Source organism: Antedon mediterranea, chromosome 6 (assembly GCF_964355755.1).
Source record: "Antedon mediterranea chromosome 6, ecAntMedi1.1, whole genome shotgun sequence".
Taxonomy (NCBI): Eukaryota; Metazoa; Echinodermata; class Crinoidea; order Comatulida; family Antedonidae; genus Antedon; species Antedon mediterranea.
In genome coordinates, this window is record NC_092675.1 from 570,263 (window position 1) to 593,268 (window position 23,006).

Below are 23,006 nucleotides of genomic sequence, written 5' to 3' on the forward strand. Positions count from 1 at the left end.
CTATAGGCATACATTACAGTATTCACTCAGTCACTATTTAATTTTTCATTATCATCACCTTTATCATTCAGGATAAAAATTAAATAATGATAACAGACTCCTACGTACAGTATCTTCATCTTTAATTTATTGATTTATAACTTATATTGAGTTACATAAAATAAAAGCACCTTGATTAACAAATTCAGTTGATATCAATAACTACTTTAAAGATGCTATTTGAATAAAATATAGGTCCATGGTCCAACCCTAATGGTCAATATATGGCTCTGGGCCAACCCCCAATTAATCTTATCCTCTGCCTTATCAACTATCGTTAGTATATGAACAATATTTCTCAATAAACCATAGTTTAATTTGGTAGTTGAGTTTTATTATGGATAGTAAAACAAATAGTAAACTTAAACGATCATCAATCAACAAGTTTTTTACATTAAATAAAAATTAAATATTTATACTAAAATGACTACGTAGCTTCCTAATTTAATGAATAATTAAAAGAAATGTTGATTACCAAATAGCAATCAAGGACAAAACAAAATACGTAGTATATATAATATCAGTAGAGGAATGTCCAATAAAAAGTATTAGTAATTAAAAAATGAAATTCTCCCCAAACAGCCCTTTAATTATGTTCAATATAAATTTAGTTTTAAAATATATACAAATACAAAGTTTAGAGAATGATAGTATTTTGTGATTAGTAAAAAGTTATCTATTTACAACAATTTCTTAAATGTCAACAATTTATGTAAGATCAACTCTACGCCAAGTGGTTCAATAACTTTTGTGATGATGGAGCAAAGATAGATTTAACAAAAGTCGTTATTCTTCCACAAACAGTCAACACTCCCAATACCGGATACCCTCAGGGCTGGGCTAATATGTCTGGAATTGTGGTAAATAAATGGTAAAAAAGAATGTTGAACCTTTTGGACTCAAGAAAAGTCTGGTTTTGGGAGATTTTTCGATTTTCAGAAAATCTTATATTGGGAGAGTTTTCGATTTTCAGAAAGTCTGATATTAGGAGAGTTCACTCAATTTAATCACACAAACATATCGATATGGCTCGACAATTACAAGTCTTGTATAAACCATTAGAGAAATTCTGTTTGTTTATTTGTTACAGTACCACAACAAGGAGAACAAACAGAAACCCCCATAAAGTACCCCACACTGCTGTTACTCATTAACATGTTGTAAATTATATAACACACTTATATTGGAATTTAAGCTATTTGAACATTTTACTAGAATTTGGTTGGAACACTTATTGTATCTAATACTAATTTCAGGGAGGATTGAAATCACTTCCTGTTAATGAATACCATTAAGAACTATTATTTTATTATTATGACATATTTATTTATCCCAATTTATTACAACTGTTCAATGGTAACACAATTTTATTTTGAAAAATAAGTTTTTTTTTATAAAAGAAAAAAAAGTTTGACGTAACAAAAGATATAATAATCACATTGTAAATATTTCATATATTTTCATGCCAAATATATATATATACTGATCACAAACACCAAAAATCTCATAGTAAAGGTGAATAGCAGCAATACTGTTATAGTATAGTTTGTTTAAGTTTAGGTTGCTGATCAACAAAAAATACTAAAGGCACTGTTGTTGATCAACATACAGTAATATACAAATAATGAATGTTTATGAGTGCAATGGTACAAATAATGGCACGAGGTGAATGATGAAAGGTTATATCAACGAGGCAAAGCCGAGTTGATATAACCTTTCATCATTCACCAAGTGCCATTATTTGTACCATTACACGAATACAAAACATTCATTATTTGTTTTATATAACATCTAGACGTTTTTTTTTCGTACACAAAAATGTTTCAAAAAGTACTATTTAACGATCGTTGAATAGTGCGTACTATTGCACGCCATGTGACCCACATTCGTCCAATCAAATGACAGGAATTTATATAGGTGTTATATAACATGTATTAATGTATTGATTATCAACATACAGTAACATGTATTAATGTATTGATTATCAACATACAGTAACATGTATTAATGTATTGATTATCAACATACAGTAACATGTATTAATGTATTGATTATCAACATACAGTAACATGTATTAATGTATTGATTATCAACATACAGTAACATGTATTAATGTATTGATTAAAACTCTGTGGCACTTTAGCAACAGAGCAGTGCCTACCATAGATATAATAATAATATCCTGGATTTATCAAGTGCCTAATGTTTTCATTTTTTGTATCAAACATGTATGGAAACATACCTAGCTGCATAATGCAGCTAGTAATCAGCGCAAAGTTGTGTCTTGACGTTACCAATACCAGGTACCTATTTATACACCTGGGTGGAGAGAGACAAAAGTAAGTAAAGTATCTTGCCTAAGGATACAAGCAATGTGATGAGCATTGGATTCGAACCCACGATCACATGCCCCAATTAAATCTTCTTTTAATACTATTCTATAATCAGTTTTCCGACTTAAAGTACTGTATAAAGATTTTAACTTATTTGATTTTTTTTCAAAATAAAAGGAATGATTAAAAGACATAATACTTGAGAAAATTTTAATATGCATTGATACTTTCAATTTAAAAAAACAAACAAATATATTTATAGACCTCAGAAAAAGTATGATTTTTAAGTTCTTGATGGGGATTTTGTAAGGAATATTAAATTTAGTATTTATGCATGATTACTCAATATAATTGTATATAATATTTCTCACTGACTCATGTCAGTCTACAGTACTGATAAAAGCATGTAAGAATATCTTGTAGCCTGAAAATGATTTTAAAGTTTTTGATGGGGCTTTTGTAAGGAATATCAGATTTAGTATTTATGCATGATTACTCAATATAATTGGGCCGAGTCTATAATATTTCTCACTGACTCATATAATGTCAGCTAAGTTGAAATATGTGATATCACTACTAAATACACCAATGCTTCATCTCACTTTAACATCAAATTAAATTTGTATTCAATGAATTGAATAAAATATTAGAAAATAGTAGAAAGTTAATGTATGTTTTATACAATATTACTATTGCAGGGGGGGGGGGGGGGGGGTTGGGATGTAAGGTGAAACGGTCAGGTGTAGAAAAGGGGATTGGTAAGAGAATGGGTAGATGGGAAAGATAATGGGTAGGTGAAGAGACAAATAAGTGGTGGGTGAGGCATGGCCTAGGTAAGACAGATGTGGGATGGGATTATTTATTTCATACCAAGTTTTATATTATATATGAAAATTTTTTATAAAATAACCGAATGACAAACTGTTTCAGATGTATTTATATAATAAATATATTTTGTACAGTGTCTATTGCCAAATATGCTTCTAAGAGTTTTGTACCGGGTATTCCAGTATCTCAGGATCGCTTGTTTCACTCGCTGGTTCATTGGAGTCTGGCGTGTCTATATGATCATCTTGTTTCTTGCTCTGTAATGTCTTGATCACTTCTTCCCACGCAGAAAGGCACTGAAAATTGAAAGCCTCAAAATTATAATGATGTTATATGACAATTTATAATGGAAATGGTTTAAAATTACAGACATATAAAAAGTGAATCACATCAAGTATGTATAATAGAAAGTGTGATATTACAGGGAAATGATTTATTTAAGATGTCATTCCAGATGGAAGAAATTATCATAAACATGAGATATGTATTGCATAATGAGAATTGTAATAAGACATCCTGTACAATCAACAGTATCAGCACTACAGAAGGAAATTGGAATTCCAGGGCTCTATGAATCAAATTTGATATACGAAAAACATTAAAACAACGAGAAAAAACAAACCAAAAACACACGTATTAATATTGATTGATCGATGGATATTTTGGCAAATATTTTATTTCAATCATCTGCAAAACCTATAACCCATCATAAGTTTGTATATTACAAACAAGAAGAAACAACTATGTGTGTAAAAAGAAATATATTTTTACCGATTCATAATAGTTAGTCCTCCTTTCTGCCCAATTCACAAAAAGTCCTTTAATATCTTTTCTTTTGATTTTATGCCATCTATCCATATCAGCTTTTAAGTCGGCGTTGGCTACCTCTGTACGATCATTTAATACCTCCAATTGTTTTTGAAGCTACATAGATAATAACAATGTATAATCATAAACTAATAATAAATTGTACAATGTTTCAACTTTCAAAATAAGGGAAATAAATGAAACATTTGAACTATTACATGTTAACGTGAGCTTAATGCTGAAATTAATTAAGTGTCATTTTAATGTTTTATTTAGTAGATGACATAATTCATGCATCTGTAACCTTTTCTTGTACTATACATTTTCTGCAAGTTAAACATTATGCTTGTTGAATGTATTCTTTTAAGAGTGTCTGGCCTCTTTATTTAGTAGATAATTATCTTAATATAAACACTAACAGATTATGTCATGTTCAACTTTGACACCATCAAGTAGGTTCTTTAATTTTTTAATGATTTGTTACAAAATACTAAAGAATTTTGTTTTGTGGTTTTAGTTGCAAAAATTTATCATAATAGGCCTTGTTTCGGCAGCCAAGAATTATCCGATAAAAATTAATCGATATTAGTTCTTATGGAATCGGGGTTTAACTGATTTTTCTTTAAAAAATTAACCGATATTTACAGTATCTCATTCAAATCAGATATATATAATATGAATACATGACGTTTTAACGAGATCCGAATTGAATTCAAAGAACCAGTCAAAAGTACAATTAAATTTCATTAACGCAGGTGACGTCGGTCGAACCTTTACCACTACATTTATCAAATATTCATTCAATTATAATTTTCACTGTAGAGTTCAAATATTTATAATGATTTCTTGAAACTATCCATTATGAAGTAGCATCTTTCATATGTTTCTTTAATTTAATATTAAATATTAAATCTATTTGTAAAGTAAAAGAGATTATGACATCACCAATACCTCTGTGATGACATAACAATCAATTTATTAGAAATATTAATTAATAATTTTTCATTTTCAATAGTAAAAAAAATTATTTTTAATTTGTGTGTTATATGAGAAAGGTTGAGCTAATTCAGTAGGAATGTTGTCAAGATGTCCTTGACTTTTTGTAACCCTTTATCTTTATCAACAAAATGTGTTCTGATCAAGTTTGGTATCTGTAGTGAACCAAAAGTGTCCTATACGTTGTCAACACTTTATAGTCTATACTTTATGTCAATTTAAAGTACCATATATCCTCGGGTATAATCCCACAACGGGTATAATCCCACATCGGGTATAATCCCACTCCCTACTTTATGTCTGACTTCACAAACATAGTACCAGTAGGCCTATTGACTTTTGGTCTGGATGTAGGCCTTTCTCTAGCCAGTTCAGATGAGTTTTTACAAGTATATAGTCCCACCCTTAGCCAAATGTCATGCATATACCAGAGCATATACGGTACTATCAATACATTAAATATCCTTTTGCACACAATTTTTACAGATAAATCACTATTATAAAATATCCATATTTGATTAATAATTTGTTAGTTAAGTTGTAAAGGAATTAATAATTATGGTTATTGTAAGGATGAATTGTACAAAACCAACAAAAATTGATCATTATTAGAAAAATTAAAATATGAAAAAATGAATGTGAAAATGTGTATAAAGCTCATAAAACATGCGATTTGAGGTGAGAAGACAAAGCATTTAAATTGAAAAAATGAAGTGAATTTTCATTATCAATACAATACCTATCAAATGGTAAATTATTAATATTATACTAAATAAATAATATAGTATTATTCTATTGACAATAACAAGTATTTACACAATTAAAATCATTATGATTACTATTAGTAATTTGACCTTGTTATGATCATGAATATTATCATTTTAAAAGAACAAAGGGTGATATACGATGAAACTTTAATAACTAAAGAAATCTCTTTTTTAAAATTATATTTTTTATTTTATTTTAGAATTTATTTATTTCTGTGTAATATATTTTCACAAATACAATGTTGAAATAGTGGCAGTATCTATGGGCCTGTAATAAATAAAAAAACTCCATATAACAATGTTTGCCAAAATCGTTATTGGTAGTCTGTTTATAAACAACGATCACATTGTAACAATGTTTGCCAAAATCGTTATTGGTACTAGTCTGTTTATAAACAACGATCACATTGTAACAATGTTTGCTAAAATCGTTATTGGTAGTCTGTTTATAAACAACGATCACATTGTAATCTAATTTTGACTCGAAATAAAAATTTCTCATTTAGTGGCTGTTCATGGTTTCTAATGCCATCATTACGATTCACAGAGATTAGTTCGCCGCCATTCAATGAACTTCAGAGATGAGGTCAACTTGAGACCTTGTTTGCGTTGAAAAACAGAATCGGTTTTTAAAAATGGTTTTGACAATACAGACAGGTAAAATTTGAGATTTTGTGCTTTTTTATTTTTGTAGTAGTATTCAATTTGTTCTTTAATTTTGAATGGAAAACAGGCCCTGTAACTGCCATAATCATAAGATAAGGATGATGGTGATATTGGTGTACATGATGGTGATAATATCAGTAACTGGTGATACAACTATGATGATACTATTGATAGTGATACTTTGATGGCACTGTTTATGGTGGTGACGATCACTATCCTCAAAATAGTGATGATAATGGCAATCATTTATATTTTATTTGTGATAAAATGATGACAATGATGTCATGATGATGTTGATGCTGATGTCCTGATGACGACGATGATGATGAAGATAATGATGACAATGATGATGTCATGATGATGATGATGTCATGATGATGATAATGATGATGATGATAATAATAATAAAGATAAGAAATTTGAAGGAAGAACTTAATGTGTTAATGGCAATTATCATTTGTAGATTGTGGATGATGTACCTTTGCTATCTGTGTGTCAAGCTTACTACTTTTCTCTTCTTTGACCTCTGTTGGATCTCGGCCCATAAAAGCTGCAAATGAGTAATTCTGATCTGTAATCTTCACCTAAAGAGTTTAAAGGAGAACATTATCTCAACGAGTGTTCTACCAACTACAATCTAATGCAGTATTTTAAAGCTAAAATGGAGACTGGAGATGACCCAGCATTGTGTAACCCATGTGGAATTGCATCAGTAAGCAACCCTGTAGCCAGCAGAATTGTCTCGTCCTTTTTCCTGAACTCCCTTTTCAAACTATAGAGATCAGCAAAAATGGTAGTAAACACTGTAGGCTTAGCTCTAGTAAACACTGTAGGCTTAGCTCACAACAATGTTTGCTTAAATAGCCACAGAGTTTTCCTTTCTTCTTACTCATCAAAATGATAATTAATATTGGCCGATTTAAAATATATGCTGGAGTGACCTCTGCCCGATTGTGACCTGAATAATCTCTTAGCAGGGTAGGCTTTTTATATGTACTACGTTCCCAATAAATTCAAAGTTTTATATTTTAGCGTAAACAATACAATTTTCACTTAAACAAAGATAGAATGAAATCAATAATGTTACAAAATTATGAATTAACAGAACTCTGCAATAATGTTTAAAAACAATTATAACATAAAATACAACTGAACTTAACAAACAAAATACAACTCTGAAAAACAGTTATGCATTATTTAAAACACATTTTAAATCCATCAACAACACACAGGTAAACGTTTGGGGTATGACAGCAACACATTTTTATTGCAGTTAATCATCTAGAACATGGTTAATTTTATGTTTAGCTTTTTATTTGCTTTAGTTATAAATAAATCTTATCGTCAAGTTATATGATTCATAAATAATTCATGTTCATTTTTTTTTTAAATAAAAAACACAAACACTGCCAATGATTGATAGACTAAGCAATATGATTTGTAGAAGCATAGCAACTGATTTCAGTAACACTGTAGCCCATAGTTTGATTGTCTGTGGCAGCTGTGATATGGTATGCTGCTTAATGGAAAATGACAGTATTGATGTTATTATAGAATTCAATATTTTACTTCACATTTCTATTATTACATTGTTGACAAGTGAGTGGCCAAGTTGTTAAGACATTGGAATCATAATGCATAGCCTTTGGCAAGGGTTCCAGGCTCACTCACTTCATGGTTCTGGTGGTAGAACAAGTTTTCTTGGATAAGGACTTATAAACCGTAGGTCCAGTGTACACAAAATGCTTGTGTGCACTTTATAAAGAACCTAGTACATCTTTACATGGTATCTATCATGTAGAAAGATGAAACATAGCGTTGTAGTTGGTAGCACCTACATGACGCAACCCTTAAGAGAGAATATGTAGTTGAAAAGTGTAAACATTGCAGCGCATTAAGATGGAATTTAGCAAAACTTGTACTAATGTATAATTCCTGTAAATTTATATAGATTGATGTGTTGATTGATGAAATCTGTTAGACAAGACACTATTCAGAAATTGATATTAAGCCATAAATGACTGTAGGTATGCAAACACAATTACCATCTCAATCATGGAGGAAAAAATACATTTATTTATTTTTTTCTCCATGGTTTGATATACTGTCAAGTTTTGAATGAATAGTATAAATAGGGAAAGAGTTTAACAACAACAAACAATTTTGTTTAGGTGTTAAAAAGATTTTTTTATTTATTTATACCATAGATTGGAAACTTAAAACTTTTGCTGAGGGAAATTGTATACTGTGAGATGGACAATTACTATACTTTAAGTGAATAGCTCATAAGAGGAGAGAAAATCTAGTAACTTGGTTTTTCGTCTCCTGAAACTGCGTGCATAGACGCCCCTACCCCTCCCACAAGTATTTACTGGGTTCTGCCTTTCTTGACTTAAACATGGTTTCATGGAAATAAATTTATTAAATGAAATGTGATATAAGACATTGTTTCGTGACAGCTATTACTGCAGTAGCGCAGTAACTTACTTCAGTATAATCAGTTGTTGATTTATTACCATATATAAGCATGCACACCTACATGACTACCTAGTACAAGACAGGTATTAAGTACTACATACAGTTGTCAGTGTATAGAGATTACAAACAATGTTTTAATGCATGCGATATATATAGATTTTAATTCATTGTTGCATTATGAATAATTATAAACGAAAATTGTCAAAAAAAAAACCAGTCAAACTTAGCACTTTGTGAAATTAAAAAAATCTAATTCATTATGGAATAACTGTCTAATAACTAACATGCATAGCGTACTAAACTGGTTCAATCTACATTCATTTACATATCATTTGCATATTGATGAATGGTTGCTATTGAGATGACATCAAACAAAAAAAATGTCTGACCTAGAAAGAAAGTGAGGTCAAATATAAAATGTCAGACAACTCACATGTTCTCGTTCATTTTTCTTTCGATTCAGCTCATCCAGGCACTGTTCATATTCCATTTGAATTGCATCTCTCTTTTTAAGTACATTCTGGCAAAAAAAATTAAAGACTGTAAATAAATGTTGTATGCAATGTCTATTATACGTAAGCAATGTCATTATCATAGTTACAGTATCACCACGTCTGGCACGGGACCGAGAGACGTACGGCACGGGACTGAGAGTCGTATGGCACGGGACTGAGAGACGGCGTGGTATCAATTATGTTGATGACGTCATTTTATGTGTACGTAAAATCCAGGGAACGTAAAATCAGGGTAGGTAAAACAAAGGTTCTACTGGTAACATGTATGACTACAATAAAAAGCAATTTGAACGCATAGTTAAAAGAGCTAAAAAATGCATAAATGGAGATAATAATCTGCCTAGTGTTATGGAAATGTATGATAATCGAATTGAACAGAAAAGAATTGCAATTATGAACGACGATACTCATCCACTCCGTACATCCTTCGTGTTTAATCGTACTGGGTGTAGACTAAGAGTACCATCAAGGTTACGGACAGCACGGTACCGACTGTCGTTTGTCCCACAATGCATATTTAAATATAATGACGATAAACACAAATAATTGTATTTTCGAACACCTGATAGCATTTATCCTTATCTGTACATATTTTACAGTACTGTGTATTTTACTTTGTGTTTTAACATTTTACTGATTTTATTCTATTTTTATATTAAGTTGCCATGAGAAAAACCAGTTTCAAATCTTTCGTTAATCAACTATTTGACAATAAAGTTATCTTGTATACACAGGACAAATTTCATTTTAAAATTTTGGTTAGCAATATTGCTGATTTTTGAGTTGAGAAACATAGTTTTGCATTGTATTTTTTGCTACAAAATTTTAGAAATCTGTAGCAATAAGGTTGTTTTGTGTAGCTTCTTGCTATGCTAGTACACTGGCGAAATTATTCCCAGACACAAGTTCTGTATTGGGGTGCTAAGCACTGGCTCCAAGATGACTAAAAACACTGTATTAACAAATGACTTGTGAAACTAACTAAAAACCGACCAGTTGTTTCCAGTAATTTATCCAACACTACATACAAAAATTGAAAAGAATTTTACTAATCAATTCCAATTATGAAATAATACATATATTCCAAGAAATAAAATACACACACTCCATCGTCATAAATGATTCAATTTAAAAAAATATATTAAGTCATCATATACAAATATATATTTATTTGATATGCTATATCTGAAATGCAAAGTGAAATACAGTTTATGTTAGAATATCTAATAGGTCATTAAATGGTACTAGATAATAGATTCCACATTTACTATCAAGTCATTTCTGTTTATTTGATGAAACACCTTTATAATGATGATATATATAATCTATAATGGTGCATATCATATAAAGTAGATTGAATAACACTTATATGATTTACAAAGGAGGATGCAGTCAAATAATTATAATTTTAAATAACATAATGAAGGAATAATGCTAAATGGTTTCAAAGTGATTTTAATATTAAATAAAATCTATATTTATGAGAAAAAAAAACAGATGCTATTTATATTATTATTCTCCACACAGGAAAATCATATTTCATTAACTTTAAATTACACATTAGAAATTAGTTTTCCTGTTAAATTATAAAATAACCACTGTATAAGATGTACTACTGGTTTGCTGCTTGCTACATAAAGCTTAGAAATAAATAAGGCCAAAAAAATACTTGTTAAGTGTCACAACCCTCCCCTGATTTTTTTAAAATGTCAATGACCTATAAAAATATAGTACTTTAAGATTAAAAAACCTTCCCACCCTCCCCTGAAATGTATTCAGAGGTCGACGCTTATCAAGTATGTTTTTTTATTTGGCTTTTTTTTATTCTTACTTTCATTGCATCAGCATATAAAACATACTCTTTTGACACAGGTGCAAATTCATCCATCTGAGTCACATTCTGAAAAAAAAAATTACGAAAATTTAAAAAAATAAAAATATATTTTTTGTGTTGTCTACACTATCAAACTAGTTTGACAAAAAAAGTGTGATGTGCCCAAATATGGTAGTGATATGACGTTATTGTGTCAATATATGGGCGCATTTTAGAGATTTTAGATAAGATACTCTATACTTCTGTGAATGATAAATGCACATAATGCATGGCTTAGAAAAATACAGTAAAACACCTGAAGTGGACAATTTTAGGACAGAACAGTGTCCCCTTAATAGGGTGTCAAAGTGTAGCATTAAAACATATATTGCCACTTGTTATTTCAAGGAACCATGTCCCCTTATTAGGAGTGTCACTTGAATGGCTGACTGTTCCAAAGAAGGTGTTCAACTGTATTGTTTCATTATATTATACTTTTAATCACCTTTTGGGAACAGGATCACTAAAAGATGTTTGAAAAATAATTAGCTTTACATCAATAACACAAAGATTTAAAGAGAATGTCATATCTATAGTATTTATTTCTAAAATACTATATGGAAATATTAACTACAGAGGGCACACTACAATTCACAAGAGTTTGATGTTATTATATTGGACAAGATAACCATTATTTGGCATTGAACTTTGACCAGAGATAAATGTATAAAATATGTTCATTTTCATCCCAATTTCATGTAGCATTTTCCAACCCTGGCACTAGGCCTATATAACACTGTATATTTTAAAACAAACTTCTAATATAAACATATACAGTATAATACTAATGTATGTTTATCAAATTCTCCATACAATTCAATAATATGACAATCAAATAACATTTTGTGAATGAATACTAAATGACTGTGTAATATTAATGATAAACTATTACCTCAGTTTTAGTAGTTTCTGCACATTTCTCAAGGCATGTTGCTATACTATGTAATATATCACTGACATCTGTCTCTGAGTCTGACCAAAGTTCAAAGGCAGGAGCAAACGACTCAATATCACTTTGATACTCTGAAAAGAATTAATCAGAAAAGGAAAATATTACTTTACTGTTTTTGACAGGGTATAGTCCCAGGGGTCTGGGAAAAAAAATATGGTGAAAATTAGTCAATATTTAGACTAAATAAGGGTGTTTATAATCGGAAATGTGAATAATGATAACCAATATTGTCACCCTAAAAAATTATTTGTTTACATTTTTGTCTTCTTTTATTAACCTTCATTTTTCATGTTTTTGGGTGACAATACATCTTTAAGTAATGATTTTCTATATTGCATTTATTAATTTTACTCAAACAAAAAAATAATCCATCACACTCAGGTACACAATATTATAAATTCTACATTACACAACAAGGTATCACGCTTATAAAATTTAAATCTTTAAAGCTAAAATAAAATTAGCTTTTTACTAAATTATTAATTCTGATCGAAACATAACCCTTCTATAAACTGGTTCATAACAATATAGAAAGGCAAAATAACATGGAATTTAATTCATTTTGAAAAAAATATGTTAACAATATGATGCCTGCTTTGTGAATCGATTTATTTTTGATAGTGCTTGATAATATGCCTAAATAAAATAATAAATAATTTAACTTTAGGGAAATGTATAGTAAATCAACTCAATTTTTTTTTCAGTTCAATTAATGAACACACCAATTTGTTCTTTAAAAATTCGCTGTGAAATTCTATCTACTGATGCCATCTTTTGGCCAAACTGGTCAACGTAATCCGCCATAGTCGTGAATTCTGGACTGCGATTTCTAAGGCGATAAGATTCAGCTGTAGTCTTGACTGAAGTTCCAACACGGCTTACAAGACCTTTTGCATATCTTCTATGTGTTTCAAGTTCCTATAAATAAAATAATAAATATTTAATATGATTTTTGTTATTCTTCATTCAGACTTTCACACACACATTAGTAACGTGTTCTGAATAATTGTTAAAGCATACACTTAGTACTGTTAAATCTAAAATACAGATAACTCTACCAAAATCAGAATTTTTCAAAAGTCCAACATTTGTGGAAAATATATATTTTGGTTCAGTCCCAATCAAGGGAGTATGGACAGTCCAAGAGTGTATGGCCAGTTCAAAGGTGTATGATTAGTTCAAGGGTGGAGGTCAGTCCAATCAAGGGTAGATAAGTCAGTCCAGTCAAGGGTGTATGGCCAGACCAAGAAAGAATTGGTCAGTTTAATCAAGAGTGTATGGCCAGTTCAAGGGTGTATGGTCAGTCTAATCTAATGATGTATGGTCAGTCTAAATGTGTATGGTCAGTCGAACAGTGTATGGTCAGTGAAAGAGTGTATGGTCAGTCGAACAGTGTATGGTCAATTGAACAGTGCATGGTCATTCCAAGTTTGCATGGTTTTGGAAGAGTTAACTGTATTGAAATATACCTTCTAGTCTAGTACTGTAAGACTTACATTACTTTGAAAGAAGGGTATTACAGTACAAAAACATGCAAGTACAAAATCTGTAAGAATATATAGATAGTATTTAGTAGTTGGTAGTAGAAAACAAATAATTTTACCCATGCCTTAGCCGTTAGAAAAATCTGGAAACTCTCATTGAATGACAATGTTGCATGTTCAGCGATTCTATTCAAAAATGAATTTAAAGCCGTTTCTCGCATGTCCAAGAATTCGGTGCTAAAACGGGAAAGACGTATATTTGTTTTTTCAGGTAATGGCTGGAAGAAATGAATTAAACAATATTAATTATAAAATGTATGACTTTTTTATTAAAACAAAACTACTAATTAACTGCACACAAGCAAATGGACTGAGAATATGGAGTTTATTTCATTCAACCCTTAATGGAATTTCTAATAAATTAAGACACATATATACTAAAAAATGCTACAGAGGCTAGAATGGGTTGCAAGATCTTTAAAAATTACAAGGCCAATTTATATAGGCTTCTTAGGGTAGAGTAAGGTGGGTGCTAGTTGAAAATGAAGGTGGCAGGTAGTGACCATTGCAAACTCCAGAAACCACAATAATTCATGTAATAAATATGACATGCTGGTCTTGTACATCTGCTGATATTAATGGGTTAAATTAAACACTGTGTTTAAGCCAATTTGGGATAATACACAGTAGAACCAAGAGGACACCTTTGGGACCTTTGTCCTAGGTACTGGATGTCCCAAAAAGAGGGGTTCTTTACTGTAATCTTAAAATTAGATATTTGAAGACATTTTTTTATATACAGTAGACAAAACTTACGGGTATAAAATGAGTTGGATGAGCCTGTGTGAGCTTTTGACGAAGCCACACAAAATCTTGGAAACGTCTTCTTACAGCAAATTCACTATTGTCAAAACAGCTTCTTGTTGTCTGTGAAAACACAATTAAGTTTAGTTACCAATGATAATAAAGGATAATGAAGAAATTAAAAATGTGATTGATGTTTAATGTAAAAAGAATTCTACTGTTGTGAACTAAGTAAAAACTTATTAGTTATTTAGGAGTTTTCGCCACAAGTAAGAAAACATTAACTTTAACGCTATTTCCCAAAATGCAACGTGTAAGCTCCGCTCACTTTATAAACAAATTGATCTGCGCGTGCCCAAGTTTTACAAAAAACTTTAGTTACGTGTGTCGAGAACCCTATTAATTACAAGCCAACACTTTTACAAGGCTGACCTTAGTCGTTACTCTGTATGTAATGTACACATCAAAGTTTCCCGAATGTTTTTCACGATTATCAACAGTTACAAATAAATCCTTGGCATCTGAATCTGTATCAACTTTGATTGAACCTGCAAGAGCTTTCGTTGATGCTGCATCACTCTCAGCGCCTCCTCCTGGTGGTGTTTTCCGACTGAAATTCTAAGAGAAAAGGTCAAATTGAACAAGATATTTTATCCACCAGTCAAGTACTTAGTAGCTTAGTATTGTACCAAACTTAGCTTAGTTAACTTGCTGTTAAAGCAAACATCAACAGTAAGTAGGCCTATATATCGTTAATTTAGGAGATTTATCGCAACCTAAAAAAAACATCCCTCTTCTAGACTAGGCAAATGATGAGTAAAAAAATTTAAAAACTTGAAATTGCAGAAAAAAATCCTTGTTTGTGCAAGAAAATTTTTGCGGAATTTCAAATTAAGCAAGAAACTCTTTGCCGCTTGCATACTTTCAGTTTGCGCAAATCGTTCAAATTGCGCATTACATAAGCATTTTAACCGACCAATCAGAACTGTCTGAGCTGCACTGCTATATAGGCCTAGCTACTCGCAATTACCTAGCTACAACTGCCCTCTCTAGCTAGCCTAGCTAGTACTAGCATAGCCTAGCTATATGGAGGGCTAGGCACTTGGCCTAGCCTTATACTAGTTTAGCCAAGTAGCCTAGCCTAGTATGTATTGTAAGTAGCCTAGGCCTAGAGTATCGGAGGTAAAGGCCTAGGCTAGTAGTAGTAGGCTAAGTCTAGTAGTAGACTAGCTAGGCCTGGCCCTAGCCTAGCCTAGCTATAATAATAAAGTATGAAAATTAAATTAATTAAAAATGACATTTACTAGAAGAACCGTAATCAATTTACCACAATGTCTACTTCTTCGTCTTCGTCTTCATCATACGATGGCATCCTCAAAGGATCTTTAAAACCATCTCTGTTTTGATCGCCGCCTGCCATATCACCGTCCGCCATATTGATACGGCCAACTAGACAAAATTGTAATTAGTACTGTATACTCTAAACACCCCGCGGTCGTTTCTTCAACGAGTTTACTAAAGAGGGCGTACTTTGTAAACACAAAAAGTTATTCTCTACATACACGCATCACACACAAATATTTTAAAGGAAATTCTTAAAATAAATCATGTCTACTCCCAGTCCAAGTGGAGGCCAAGGTTATTTTAAAAGACGAATTTTGCATTCTATTATTTTAGATATATCGGATTGAAATCAGTAAAAACTTAAATTTCTAGCCCTAGTACTAGGCTTAGGAAAGCCCAGCCTAATAATTAACTACGGGCCGAAACTAGCCCTCTCTGGCTGGGATATATAGTATAGGAGCAGACTAGCTAGCTGGGTAGGCACATAATTATATCGCTAGTGTCATTATTGACTAGGCCTAGCTAAGCATGGTTGATGTTCTTTCAATTATCAGGCTTACTGAATCTCTTATTTATTCAAACAAACAGAACAACAGAATTTAACAATATTGGAGAATTTAAGAATGAAAAAGATGCGGATGATGCAGGGACCACTTCCAAACACCGGCGGGTATGTATATGGCGATGTACCAATAAACTATGCTATCTATTTCTAATTGCAATATGTTACATTACCTTTAGTTTATCATTATCTTCCTTTGTATTGTACAGTACTACCATACTTCTTGTTATTTTTATGATGATAAATAAAAATGAATACTTTTTTTTAATATATTTTGTTTCAGTGGAAGTTCTACTGCAAGTAGTGTACCTTCTAACCAGGGAAAGGTTAATTATCCGGCCAGGTCAATAGTACGTCTCAACTTAATCTCAACATACAGTGCTGTACTAATATAATACTACTGTACAGACTTACCATATGTTTTTTTGTACGCATTGTTTGTCATCGATCAAAGATGTTATCCGCTTCGTAAAAAAGGCGTATGTCAGATGGTGTGAAATATTTCTAAATTAATCAATTTATAAACCAATAGATGCACTGACTATGTTTAAAAACATGTTTTAATCTTTATTAGATCATTCTTGATGATCCAACAAGATGGAATGTTGAATCATGACTTTTATTATTTGGTTGGTTTTATCTAACCAACACAGTAATTTTATTTTAATTAGGCAACAAGAGATCCATCTGAAGCTCATCATTCAGCTATGCAACAAAAACAAGCTTTACAGGTGATTATCATGTAAAGCTCTACACTATCAAACTTTATGTTGAAATGTGATGTGCCCAAATATGGTAGTGATATGACATCATCATGTCCATATATGGGCACATCACATTTTTTCCCCACAAAGTTTGATAGTGTAGACAGAGCTTAAGGTTAATCAGAGTACACACAAATTTAAATGCGATGGTCGAATAATCTAAATGTTGATGTTATTGTTTTAGTATAGAAGAGAATTTATATTATTATTAATAAATTTTAATTTTTACAGCACGCCCAATCAAATTCTTTTGCATACTATGTTACCCAGGATTCATCATTCGGTAATTTAATACTTCCTGTGATACCAAGACTACCTGCTCCAGAATGAAGGCTTACTATAAGCCAAACAGACATTGAAATCATCGTTATCCACCCAATGGAACCCTCCAGTTCGTGTGATACAGGATATTGCCGAGGTCTACTGTAAACTTTGGAGATGGCTAAAGTTGGGTCTGAAGTTTCTAAGCTGTGGAGCTTGTGTATTTGGCCAATTAAAAACCATTAATTCAGTCGTTTATAGTAATGATGTTTTGAGATGGTCCCTGAACAATTACTACCAACATTTGCTGGACATTGCAGGACAATGATATATCACTGGATTTACTACCAACATTTGCTGGACATTGCAGGACAATGATATATCACTGGATTTACTACCAACATTTGCTGGACATTGCAGGACAATGATATATCACTGGATTTTAACATTCAACATTGGTTTGTATTCAGCATATACCTGTAGTGTACAGTAATTGCAATTAAATAATGTGAATACAACAATATGGTGTTATTGTTTTGTATCCAAACTCCCTTCATAGTAGCAATAGAGCCACTACACGGGAAGGATGGCAATAGGACGCACCAACCATCAAACCATTTGTAAACGCATGTAAAAAACAAAATATTGAAATAAACACTTGTTTACCACAGTGTGAACGGAGATTTAATAGCATATCTACAAACAGAGACTAAGCATTTCCATTATAATTGAAAACAAACCCAACGATGTGTAAATTATCAAAAATAGAAAATGTTTTCATTACAGTAGCTATACAGATGAATGGATTATTTTCAATTAAAACAATTTAATTACGAATTTACATAACATCTAAATTTTCATTACAATCACAACAGATATTTTATTTAAATTAAACCAGTTTCTTTATAAGTAAAGGTATTAGAAAATGTTGTTCCAAGCTAGTTGAGTGAGAATTTTTAATTTGGAAGGAAACTTCAGAAGAAAATCTATGAACATTAAACAATTATAAACTCAATTTTATAGGAATATATAGAGTTTTACCAATTAATTTAATTGTGATACAATTATCACAATTAAATAAATTGTGATAAAATACAAACTAGTTATGCTATTTACTCAACTTGCCTACAAAGCAATGTATTTTTATGATTACAATAAATTGTAGATACACACAATGTTTTAACTATTTTTGTTCAAAAACTAACTAATGATGAACATTGTTTTTTAATTGCTTAATAAAAACCTATTACAAATACATAATACATTTTTAACATTGCATAGGGAATACACTACACACTTTCTAAACAAACATTTCTTTTGGTCAAAAATTAAAAACGTATACAAAGTAATACGTTTTTAATTATTATTATTTACAACTGGATAAACATTGAATATCTAGTTGGTTTTGCATGCCACGATTACACTATTATTTTATTTGTGCATCTGTTTTTTTTATGTGATATGTATTGTTTGGTAGAGAGCATAGAGTGGTTTTGGTCTGAGGTTTGATACATCTGATGGTGATGGTACAGAACGAAAAGTGGGAATCATAATGCAAAGTTAAATGCAGTAGAATCTCTATTAAGAGGACACCTTTAGAAGCCAATTGTGCCTTTAAAAGAGGTTGGTCGTACAAGTTAAAACACATCACTTGTTCATGGAAAAGTGTCATCTTAATAGAGGTAATACTGTATAACATAATTTGTATTCACATCCCAACAGAACATGGATGAATTGCGATTAAAAAGAGTGAGGAAGGGGGATATTTGACACAAGATTTCATACAGAAGTACTCCTATTAATTATTTAGAACCTAACAAAGTTGTTATTAATAGAGGTGTCGCCTGAGGGTTGGTTGTAGTTTCATAACACTGGCCCTCGTTTGTTGGGTGTCCAAAAAGAGGTGTTCAATTGTATATAAAAGATACACCAAAAAGAACCCATTAAATTGAAATTAATCTTATAACATTGCATCAGTGATTCGTTCTGTTTCGCTCTTTACAGTTAGATTTATTCAAAGATTTCCGTAAAAACAACTACTCTTATGGTAAAAATGATATTGAATGTATGAAGTAAAAATAGTCTATTGAATTTGCAATTCACAATAGTACTGATTTTATTTCTAAAATCTGATAAGTAGGTAGGGTAGTATAAAAATGTATGTGTTTGGTATAGACAACATTCTACTAGCAAATTAACATAAGACACCTGGTTACCATACAGTTACTCCACTAAAATACCCTGGAAAACAAATGTTACACTGGTGAAACACAAACACCCTGTTGAGTAAACTAAAACATTTTCAGGTTTGTTATTTTCAAGAAAATTTAAGGACCCTCCGTATATTGCCACAACTGTATATGGTATTTTCATTAAATAACTGGTTGTTCTATAACACAGTAAAGTTGTTAGACGAAAATGATCAACAATAAACAAATAAAAACACATTTTTCCTACAAAAAACGAAAGAAATTAGAAGTTTTCATCCTAAAATTATAGGATACTACAATAATAAAGTCATGACATCATGATCAATTAAATAATAAACTTCATATGAAATGATTATATCATTCTTATTGATCATGACATCATTTGATTGGATTTTTAAAAATATTACAATATTACGACAACAGTATAAAGGTTGTTAAGTTCTAGGATGAAAACTGATTTATCTATTTATCACGTTGATCATTATCTTCCATCCATGGTATAAACTGGTGTTTAGGCATTGTTTATTTTTAGCAATGCAATTCTTCCAAGAATGAAAAGCTCTGTCTACACTATCAAAATAGTTTGACCCAAATATGGTGGTAGTGATATGACATCATCATGTCCATATATGGGCACAGAGATTGAACGTTAATAATCAACCATTATGATTGATGTCAGACTTGTTCTTAAAATCTAAACTGGAATGGTTATGTATACTGTTCTCATTGCCTCTGTCTGGAAGACTATTTTAAACTTACATCTACATGGAATTATCACATTCTTCTGTAATTAAGACATAATTAAATAAACTATCCAAAACACTAGTGTTTGTGTCCAGTGTTTGGTTCCAGAATACATTTTAATTAGGAAAGAATTTGAGGAAATTCTGATAGTTTCCATAGAGTGTAGTGTCATAATATACAAATAATGAATGTTTAACGAACCGTTCAATAGTGCTTACTATTGCACGCCATGTGACTCACAATCCAGTCCAATCAAATTACAGGAATTTATTTTGGTGTAATATAATATAGATGGATGCATAATACAGAGAAAACCATGAATTAACAGACTATACATTCAACCAGTACGCTAATGTTATTTTTTTTGCAACTTGCCTTGCCACATTTTACATTAGCAACACATTTCATGTCACTTTAGATTAAAGTTGAACCTTACTTGTAACACAAAAAACCCAAAAGAAATGCTTTGTAGAACTAAATAAACTTAAGTTTAAACCTACACATATCTGTGTGTAAATCAAGCTAATTAAAAGGAATAATGTGCTCATTTTGATCAAGCACATCTCATCTATGTAGATTTTTCTAAATGATAAATGTGTTTTTCTTATAGGGTTATATTATCATACTACACAACATAGCTATACTTCTTATTCTAATCCCACAAATAACTAATTTTAAGTACAGTACTCTGCCAATTAGTTAAAACACAACTGGATTTTGACTGACTGATGCTTATTATTAGGAGAATAAAGATTTGAATGTAGAAAGGGGCTTTGTTCTTCAACGAAATTAAGAATAAACGATCTAGAGGATCAACTATTTATTCTAATGTATTTTTAAAGAGATTTTGGATACTGCAACTTAAATCATTGTATTTTTATCGTGGAAATTTAAATATGAATATACAAATCAAAATGTAATTATTATTTTTCATTCTTGTGTTCGTTCAAACATTAAATCCACAAATATACAGTATTTAAACAGTTTAACCTGTCAATAAAGATAGAGGTTTACATCAGTTGGACACAAGGAGATTAAAAATCAACCATCTACACTATTTAGATCAAGTGATATCAAATATTCATTTTATAGTATTTTATAGGAACAGATACTTCAGATTCTGTAATCTGATCAGTGAAAAATAATAATATACTGTACATTTACCTAGTAAATAATTAATCTATAAATGGAAAGGTAACACAAACAAATGACAAATTCATTTCCTTTTAAGTTTAAATTTGAAACATTTCAAACATGGTATACTAATTGTGAATTATATATTTTGACAAACTTAAACAAAAATAATAAAACAAATTTCTAAAAAAAAGAAAATCAACATCAACATTTTTAGCATTAATGATCTTTAAAAACATGTTGGCTGAATACACACACACATATTTTAATTTCATAAACATAAAATTCTAAATAAACAAATACATCTTTTCTGTCACATTATTATAAGCATACTAAGGTTCAACAGTAATACTCTAAAAAAATAAGTGAAATTTACTTTTAAAACCCAGAAATGAATTAAAAGGTACAAACTTAAATCTAATGACAGAACATGAGTCAATTAATTAAGGTCCTAACAAACATAGGCATATATTTAGTAGTTTTCAAAACACAAGAAATTTCAGAAGATAGTTAATGTAATGAGAAAAAGGTACTACAGGCCCATTTACACATAAATAAATATGTATTTTTCCTACATAAACAAATAATCCTAACTATAGGATGATCATCTATGCTTTCTTTGATGAAAATAATATTTTTACACATCCAATCAAATGACATCATGATTGATAAGAGCAATAATATCGTCATTTGATTGGGTTTAAAAAAATATTATTTTTATCAAAGACAGCATAAATTATTATTCTATAGTTCTAGAGTGAAAACCTTTCCTTTGTTTTATGTAAGAAAAATGCATGCTTATCTATTTATCGTCCTAGTGTAAATGGGCCTTAAGGGTTATCTATTTATCGTCCTAGTGTAAATGGGCCTTAAGGGTTAAACTAAGCAATCGATTTGTATGAGCATGGTGGAATTAGATTTAGAGATTCCACCATGGTATGAGTAACTGTGTAATCTGTTACTCTACATAATGACAAGTAGGTGGTAAGGAAATAACAGTATTCCAGTAATCCTACTGCAGGTCCCTGTAACTCACTATTGAATTAAAACAAAATCTTGGTAATTTTGGTCATTTTTTTACCTATTTTCTAAAAATGCATAATATAATAATAGAATAAAATATAACTATAAAATATTTTCTCAATTTTGCAATTTAATTTTGCCGATAAAATAGATTATTTACTCGCACACACAACTGATGCGAAATTGGGAATACAAGGCAGGCAGGCTTTAATGGTAATAAACAGAGAGACTGATACTGGTAATAAAAAATACATTAGTATGTGTATAATAATGTTCCACTTACATTTCTATGTTGCAACTCATAAACTACTATTTCTATATAAAACATTTGACATGTTAATGCACATATTTGTCATATTTTTTAATAAATGAAAAAAAATGTTTAATTAAAACCTCTATATAACTAATTTCCAACATATAAC

General features: G+C 30.6%; 2 protein-coding genes and 1 long non-coding RNA gene across 7 annotated transcripts; 2 read left to right on the plus strand and 1 right to left on the minus strand.

Moving 5' to 3' along the window:
- Positions 1-1,660: 1,660 nt before the first annotated feature.
- LOC140052295 (sorting nexin-7-like) lies at positions 1,661-15,979 on the minus strand. Of its 3 annotated transcripts, none has more exons than XM_072097784.1 (11): positions 15,870-15,979; positions 14,975-15,160; positions 14,555-14,665; positions 13,864-14,016; positions 12,977-13,172; positions 12,195-12,325; positions 11,261-11,329; positions 9,348-9,434; positions 6,916-7,020; positions 3,972-4,124; positions 1,661-3,496 (listed from the first exon to the last, which is right to left on the minus strand). In XM_072097784.1, exons 1-11 carry the CDS (start codon positions 15,975-15,977, stop codon positions 3,356-3,358), a joined length of 1,440 nt encoding a protein of 479 aa, XP_071953885.1. In that variant the 5' UTR covers positions 15,978-15,979; the 3' UTR covers positions 1,661-3,355. The 3 variants fall into 3 exon arrangements, with proteins under 3 accessions (XP_071953885.1, XP_071953884.1, XP_071953886.1); XM_072097783.1 differs by having other exon boundaries at positions 13,858-14,016; XM_072097785.1 differs by lacking the exon at positions 6,916-7,020 and having other exon boundaries at positions 13,858-14,016.
- LOC140052307 (uncharacterized) lies at positions 6,082-9,332 on the plus strand. Its single transcript, XR_011845618.1, has 4 exons — positions 6,082-6,427; positions 6,900-7,148; positions 8,388-8,459; positions 8,644-9,332. It is a non-coding gene; the product is annotated as an uncharacterized lncRNA (long non-coding RNA).
- A 109-nt stretch (positions 15,980-16,088) lies between the features above and the next one.
- Positions 16,089-18,469, plus strand: LOC140052305 (SOSS complex subunit C-like). Of its 3 annotated transcripts, none has more exons than XM_072097805.1 (5): positions 16,089-16,180; positions 16,475-16,556; positions 16,732-16,798; positions 17,120-17,179; positions 17,444-18,469. In XM_072097805.1, the coding sequence occupies exons 1-5, from the start codon at positions 16,150-16,152 to the stop codon at positions 17,540-17,542; spliced, it is 339 nt and encodes a 112-aa protein (XP_071953906.1). In that variant the 5' UTR covers positions 16,089-16,149; the 3' UTR covers positions 17,543-18,469. The 3 variants fall into 3 exon arrangements, with proteins under 3 accessions (XP_071953906.1, XP_071953907.1, XP_071953908.1); XM_072097806.1 differs by having other exon boundaries at positions 16,104-16,238; XM_072097807.1 differs by having other exon boundaries at positions 16,169-16,180; positions 16,441-16,556.
- The last annotated feature ends 4,537 nt before the right edge of the window (positions 18,470-23,006 follow it).